Source organism: Equus asinus, chromosome 8, assembly GCF_041296235.1.
Source record: "Equus asinus isolate D_3611 breed Donkey chromosome 8, EquAss-T2T_v2, whole genome shotgun sequence".
Classification (NCBI taxonomy): domain Eukaryota; kingdom Metazoa; phylum Chordata; class Mammalia; order Perissodactyla; family Equidae; genus Equus; species Equus asinus.
This window is the reverse complement of record NC_091797.1, coordinates 10,246,874-10,254,828: the sequence shown is the minus strand read 5'-3', so window position 1 is coordinate 10,254,828 and position 7,955 is coordinate 10,246,874. Positions and strand designations below refer to the sequence as shown.

Here is a 7,955-nt window from a genome sequence, read left to right as displayed (position 1 = left end):
GAGATGACCTACGAACTGGATTTTGAAGAAGAGCTGGAGTCAGCTTGCTGTGCCTGAGTATTTTTGTTCTTATTGGGGGAGCGGGGGGCAATGAGAGGAAAGGAGAAAAAGAGAGACTTTCTCGGTTGAAAATAACGTGGATAAAAACAATAATCCTCAGATCATGGTCCATTTGAAAAATTATTAAGAAGTGTCGGCAAATGGTTAGACTAGAACTGCCACAACGACAGAAGTATCGGGATTCCTCTGATGTTACATTAAAAAAGTTGCACTCTGTCACCTTGAAGGAAGCAGGAAGCCACTGAAGGATTTTCAGCAGGTGGGCGAATGCGCCTTATCCAACCTATTCTCCCTTGTCTACCTCTACTATGGAAGCCGGAAAAAATAAAAGTTGACGTCCCAACTCTCCTTGCTGTGAGAGATGGCCTTGCAGCACAGTTCTGACCAGCGAAGTGTAAGACGGAATCTAACTGGAAAGGCTTCTGGCAAAGATTCTGATTTCCTGATGAACATCCTTCCTTGGCTGATTCGGCCGCTTCCCCTCCTTCCTTCTTTGAATTTGGGCATGATGTCTGGAGCTGTGCCAGCCACCCTGCAACCATGAGGGAAAGGCCAGGATTATCCCAAATACACCAGCAATAACACAGCAGAGCTGCTTAACCAAAGCCTGCAGCATCTCTAGACTCCTTGCTATGAGAGAGTAGAAGCTAGTGCCACTCTCCAAAACAGGGGCAGATCCGGAGAGAGACTGACGAGTTCAGTGTTCGGTCTATGGCACCTCAGTGTGAAGATGAGGAAAAGACAGTTGACTCTCTGTATCTAGATGTCAAGAGTGACATCTGAATTTGAGATACCGATTTCAGAGTACACGTTATATGGAGGTAAACTAAAAAGTAAGCATGGTGAGATCCTACAAGTAAAGTTTGAACAGGATGAGTAAAAACGAGGCCCAGCAAATCTATAAGGACAAAAAGGAGATTAGCGCTTGCCTAGGTAGGGTTGGGGGTGGAGGTGGGAGGGGAATGAGGAGTGACTGCTAATGGGTATGGAGTTTTTGGGGGGGATAACGAAAACGTTCTAAAATTAAACTGTGTGATGGCCGCAGGCCCCTGTGAACACACGAAATTGTACCACTGAATTGTACATTTGAAATGGGTGGACTGGAACATCAACATACAAGCAGAAAGGGGATCTAGGGCAGGAACAGAGGGAGCCACACCCAGAAAAGGGGGGGGGGGGTGAAGAGAGTATTGTCCAAAAAGCTAGAAGAAAGAGTTTCAAGAAGGGATCACTGGCCAACAGTGTCAAATACAATAGAGATCAATTAAGCTAAAGATGGAAACATTTGACTTAACAATTTGGAAATCACCGGTGAGCTAAGCATGAGTGCTTTTAAGTAGGCGCAGCAGAAGCCAGACTATACTAGGTTGAGAAATAAATGAGAGGTGAGGAACAGGAGGTGACAAATAAAGAACCTTTTCCAGGAAACTTTTCTTGCCAAGAGAAGAGCTGGTGGTATAGGGAGGTTTGTATTGTTTTGAAAAGGAAGTACGTTTGATGTTCACGTGTGAGGGAAAGGAGCCAGCAGAGAGGAAGCAATAGAAGACAAAAGAGGGGGTGACTAATGGAGCACCCTCAAGAATGGGAAGAAAGGAATTCACGACATAAGCATAAAATCTTAGTATGGGGGACTGACGCATTTTCATCGGACTGGGAGGGCATTTAAGACGCCATTTAGTTTGTAAGGGCAGGACGTTTAAGGTGCTATTTCTTGACGGTATTGATGTTCTCTGTGGGTTAGGAGACGAAAGTCACTGGCTGAGGGTGAAGGAGCAGGCTCAAGGGTCTAGGGAGGACATACACGTTTAGAAGAATAATTATGGGAGAGGGATGTTCAAGGAAGAAGTTGAAAAGCAGAGACACACATTTCAAAACCTTTCAAAAACTATAATATATTTCCTAGTTGACAAAACTGGCCTTGGACGTAATGAATTGCCTGCATTTATTATACTTTGTTTTAGCATTTGTAATGACCACACTGAACACGTGAGCAGGCTGTCACAAATCCCCAAACATATGGGGTCTGCAGTCAAAATATAACCCAATGATGCTTGAGCTTGGACCTGAAAAACATGGTACCCTGCAAACGCAGCTTCAGGGTGACTGGAAAGGCCCACAGCCAGTCATCCTCCCAGGCCCTCTGCAGCAGAGGCCACGACTCTTCATTCTCCAGGAGAGTGAAAAAGAGTGATCGGACTGTGGTGCTATAGTCGCCAGAAAAGAAACCAAAAGGCGATTTTTCACCTCTCTTGAGAGGACTCATAGCAGGTGCCCTCCTGAGGTGTTCAAATAAAATAATGTTATATCAAAGCCCTTTGTTAACAGTCAAGTAGTATACAAAAATTACTGCTATTGTAGCTCGCACTGACTTACATTTTCCAGCTCCATTTCCGTTATGCAAACTCAAGAATCCTTTGTTCTAATTCTATCGGCATATTATGAGCTCTGAAAACAGCCATGTGCCTTCCTAAATTCTGCTGCTGGCCTGGGGGTTTGCTCTCTTTCCCTCTCTGCCTAGCCAGGGACAACCCCATCTGCATGCTTCAGCATAAATATCACCTCCTCCTAGAAGCCTTCTCTGATCACCCCAGCTAGAAGCAATCATTTCATCAGAACTCTTCCAACCATTCCTTTTCTACACATAATTTGTTGCTTGATATTAATGCTAATTATATCTTTATCTTTACCTGCCTTAAGCTCCCAGAAGGCAGGAATCATGTTTCACACAATGCCTTTTTAGCATGATGCTTTGCACATAGCAGAAACCTGGCCTGTTACTTCTGGAAGGGGCTTCAGAGATCATCCTCATGCTCCCAGTGAGAACACCAAGTCTAAGTCTCAGAGACACTAAGAGACTCAACCAAGATCACACAGTTAGTTAGTGGCAGAGCTGGAACCCCAAATCAGGACTTTGAACTCTTAGTCCTGCTTTCCTTTCATTAAACCAATACTTGCTGTTATTAGCCTGGCTCTATTTTGTAAATCAAATCTCAAAAAGAGTCATTCTGGAGGCTTAAGGTTAGACAAAGATTCACACTTCTCCGGAAAAGCTCTTGTTTCAATTCCACCTAGATTGCATTTAATTGGCTTGAAGGCATGGAAAAAAAAAAGTGCGATTTTTCCTTTCTTTTCTTTTTTTTGCTTTCAGCATTCTGTTTTGTCGCCATGCAGCTAAAGTAAGGGTAAATTATACGGTAGTGGCGACTGGCGTAATAAAGCTCTGTGAATAGGGTGAATTTGTCTTCTTTACAAACGTATTGGCTGCACTCGTACATCTCGGCCTCTGATGCTCTCATCACATTTGTGATTCATAGTGGGAAACAGCACAGCAGTTCAGTTACTGTAACAGAAGAAGCCAGCAACTATAAAATTTCAGCACTGTATTGGGAGTGACCTAGAAGTAATCGTCAAGGACAGGGGCTATTCCTCAGATCTTTTGTTAGCCCCACTATCCAACATCCTACCTCACCCACAATGAACCACATAAATGTGCTTATTTTGCAAAGAATTGGGTGAAGCTAAATGAACACTACGTCATGCGTAGAGTTCAACTGAAGACTGATTTAATTAGTATAAATTAATTTTGACCTAGAATTTAACTCTACGTAGAAAAATGTATTTGTAAAGATAATGTAATTGTAAAAGATAGCTAAATAATAAACTATCATTTTCTCTAATCCACTAAATTGAGTAATTCTTAATGAAAGATGACAAATTAATGAGAAGCTGTGAAATATGGTTATTCTGCTGACCATTCTTCCACGGTTTGGCACAGGGACACTCAAGGAACATAATGAGGCCAAGAGGCTTGTGTGGACCAGCCTTTCATCTAGGATAATTTGGATAATCACTGGAAAAACCTAAAGGATTTGCCCATTCAGCTTTGAAAGAAATGTCTGCTAAAAATTCCCTCGACTTAGCTTCTCTCTTTCATTGAGAATTTAGGGTATATTATTCTCTGAGCTGTGAGCGACACAGTTCACCACCATAAGGCAGACAATTGTAGCCAGGGACTTCTTGTCTTACTCAGTCCTCATCTGGCTATGTGGCTCTTCGGGAACTGCTTGAGTTAACTCTTTTGATGCCTTTACCTGAAAGGGGAAGGGAAGACATTTACTCAAATCCTGACAGACATAAAACACCCTCTTCCCCCTCCTGACACCACACAAGGCTTCCCTTATTCCACGGAGCTGATGAATGGGGATCATTTACGGCTGTTCACTCTGGGTATTCTCAAAGGGCATTATAATTGTCTTCATTCTCCTGAAGTACTCCCAGGACTCTTTCTCATAATCTAATGGTACCTCAATTACCCATATCACTTTCTGAAATTTCCCTAAAATCAGGATTGTCACTGCCTGATCTGGTTAGGGTAACAGCTAACCATTGTGTAAAGTCACAGCAGAAAACATTATACATCCTCAGGAAAAGCACACTTCTTAGACACCCAGAACACTGGGTTTCTAGTCTGTGTCCTACATCAACGTGAAATCGCTTCCCTTCATTAGCTGTTAATGACCAAAAAAAAAAAAAAATACTGCAGAAGTTCTTTAGATTCATACATAAAACACATATTTCTAACCACCTAATTGGGCCTTTTTATCTGTCCATGAATTGGGGTTATACGGTTCAGCCCTTGCTGGACGGATTAATAATTTCACATTCTCATATGCTATTATTAAAATTTAGAGGACTATGAAGCCAGTAAAGATGAGTTTGCAAGTATGTGAAAATAAAAAGGGCTGTTGGTGGTTATGGTTCCAAAACATCTTATAAACATCTATATTATTTAATTCTAGCTTCACGAGGAAGAAACTGAGTTGAAGAATTCCTCAGACGAGAGCTGTGGCTTTCTTCCTCGCTGCAGAACTTCCCCAAAGCAACGGGGTCGTGATGCCATGGTTTTCCTCCCGGGAGAAATACTCTCTGACTACCTGGGAAGGAACATCCCGAAATTCCCATCCAATTGGCCTCCTTCCTGGGCGTGTGGGTGGCAGAAGCAATATCCTCTGCCAAGTAAAGCAGCAAAGTGCGAGCTGAACTTCTTCATGTGTTCGAGAGATTTCCCAAAGCTTTCCCATTTCAAAATGAGTCAGCAGATCCTACACTCATTTTCCTCATTTGACCACTACAGAAATGCTGGAAGTGAATTATCCACTTACGGAGACTGGAATGAGGAACAGAAGACACTGCCTTCTTAGTTCAATGTGATTATGACTCGTCAGAAAAATCAAAACATTTTCTTTGATAATTATTTTGTAGCAGCTACTGCTAAAAAGCAACAACACGACTATCCATTATGCTACTCAAATTCTAATTTTTTAATATGCTATCATCCAAAAAATTCAGAGGTATTTCTCAAGGAGAAAATCCTGTAGGAAATGGCACTTTGATAGAAAGGGAGAAAAAAAAATAATTCCCTACATTTTCCTTAAGGAAGAATGTTTTATTTGTGGTAAACATAAAACCATGATGAAATATGACATTCTCACGCAACACAGTCTCAGGATTTTTACTTATAAAATAACATTTTTTGAGTAGTTTATCCAAGGAACTTGGTATGAAAAGGAACACAGCTAGCCCATCCACAAACTAAGCTAATACTGCATTTAATTTTCTAGGGAAAAAAATATTCTAAGCAAATCCATTTTGTTATAATTAGTGACTTACATTTTTAATACAAACTCCAGGGCAATTTTTAAAAGCCTAGAAATATAAAATGAGTTAAGATTCAGCAAATGTTGAATTTTGAGCAATGTCCTGACGATGTGCTTTTTTTTCCTGCCCAACTCAATTCTATTTGCCCAGTTACGAGAATCAGCACCCACTGAGGGATTTTTCATTCAATCAATCAATATTTACTAAGAACCCTCTATATACCAGGCAGTGGCGATACAGCCCTAAACACGAGAGACACAGTCCATGCCTCAAGGAGCTCACAGGCAGCAGAGGAGGCAAATATGAAACACAGACAGGATGCCAAACTGTACCAGGAATTTTGGGAACTGAGTTCAGGCACTAGACAAGTGCTTGCAGCTTTCCTAACCAAGTGCAAGCTCAGGACAAATGCTTAACTGAGAGAGAGCTAAACAAGACACAGCCCCATCTCATTCTTTCCGTTTGTGCTTTAGCTAAAATGCCTGATGGTTAATACAATAAGCCATAACAGGGTTATTATTCTGGTTACATCCAGTTACATGTATGGAACTGGTAATTTCCTTTTTTTTAAAATCAAAATCCTGAGTTGTGATGTTTGTACCCCGACCATTATTTTTTGTTCACATTTAAATGAGTTATTCTACTAATTAATGAGATATTCAAAAAGTGCTGCTTCATAATAGACATGGTTTATGTTGTTTCCCATAAACTTGCATTAATTAATTTAAAAGATTTTAAGTTTGGCAAACATCTTTTATTTTTACACATTTTAAAATTGATCCTTACAAAATGTAACGACAGTGACCTAGTACTGAATGCCTCCTGTGAACTAAGTGGGCTTTTTTACATAACTACTTGTAAACCCGCCCTCCCGCTACAACCCTGCAAAGTACTGCTGGTCCTGTCTTACAGACGGGGACCTGAGGGGCTGAGAAGTTAGGAGAGTTTTCCAGCACCACGCAGTTAGTGTAAAGCTAGGAATGGAACCTCTGATTACCTGACTGGTTAATTTATTCTCTTAAGTATCCAAAATTGAGCAGAGAGTTCTCACCCTCCAGGCCACATGCAGAAGAATTGTGCAACATAATAATAATGTTACAATACTGCAGCCAAAGCTTTCAAGCAACCAGAGCCCAACAAAACATCTAGGGTGCAATAAAACATCTGATTAACCAATGAAACGAAACGTGAGATAAGCTCTCAGGTAAACAGCAAGTAAATGGAGGGTGTCTAACTATAAAGTCTTTGCTGAGATAAGTAACCCACATCAAGCACTGGTACAGTAGCCTCCAAGCCCAGCTGTGTGAAACTCTCCCAAAAGAGGGAAAATCATCTCACACGAAGTGGGAGATGGCCTGAAACTCATAAAGGAATGCCGGATCAGGGAGAGCTTGTGTTGGTCATTTTTCTCTCCAGAGGAGCTGGACCCACAGCAGTCCCACCTACTCACTGCACCCAGGTCACCTGCTCACGGAGGGATGGTGCACATTCTCAGAGGACAGACTAGCACACATGATCAGATAAAGCCGGATCACCACCACCATCACCTGGCAAAAATCATCAGAGGGCCCCAATAAAACACGGAGAGCTTTGTGCGTGAACAGGAAGGTAACCTTGAAAGTCTAAAATGAAATGCAGAAGGATCAAACTGCTCTGCGCTAACTTCCTGAAAGCTCTCCTCTGTCGCTGGCTATCCGAGTGAACAACCACAGCCAGCTGACAGCACCCAGACAGCTTCACCGGAAATTACAGATTGTAAACGAAGCTGAGATCCACCCGGTGACTAAGGTCCTAAGGTCAGTAGTGCTGTTAGAGGCTGCCATTCCCTCTCTTGCACAGCGGCTCCACTACACAAGGAACATGCTAAAACCGTTCGCTGGGCGTTAATGTTGGGGACTCGCTTAAAAAGAAACGTCACTTTCGGCTTGGGGGCAGCATGCTCGCCATTCAACGCCCTACTGGCTCCTTAAACACGCCTATGACTAATATTGGTACTCAGGAAAGAGAACTTCTTCTGACCTTGAGCGTGCGCGCTAAATAAATTACCTCAGAACGAAAGTGGTGAGATCTCATAACAGCATCTGGGGAGAAAAGACAAAAACGAGACTTCATTTAACTCCTTGTTCTTCACCTGCCCAGTCACTAGTGACTTACCTGGGGGACAAGGGTCGGGAAGGCACGTTCCAGACGCCCTGAATTCAGTGGGGACATCCTGTAGGGCAGGGAGGTTACTAGGC

At 42.3% G+C, this 7,955-nt stretch overlaps 1 protein-coding gene across 28 annotated transcripts in view; it reads right to left on the bottom strand.

Moving 5' to 3' along the window:
* DST (dystonin) overlaps window positions 1-7,955 on the bottom strand; it is a 438,190-nt gene that overhangs the window by 429,244 nt on the left and 991 nt on the right. For 21 of the 28 annotated variants that reach the window (XM_070514650.1, XM_070514685.1, XM_070514683.1 and 18 more), the window contains exon 2: window positions 7,738-7,799. In XM_070514650.1, the coding sequence (XP_070370751.1) occupies window positions 7,738-7,799 (62 nt within the window). The remainder of the gene's footprint in view (window positions 1-7,737; window positions 7,800-7,955) is intronic. The other 7 variants (XM_070514637.1, XM_070514639.1, XM_070514651.1 and 4 more) reach the window with 1 other exon arrangement.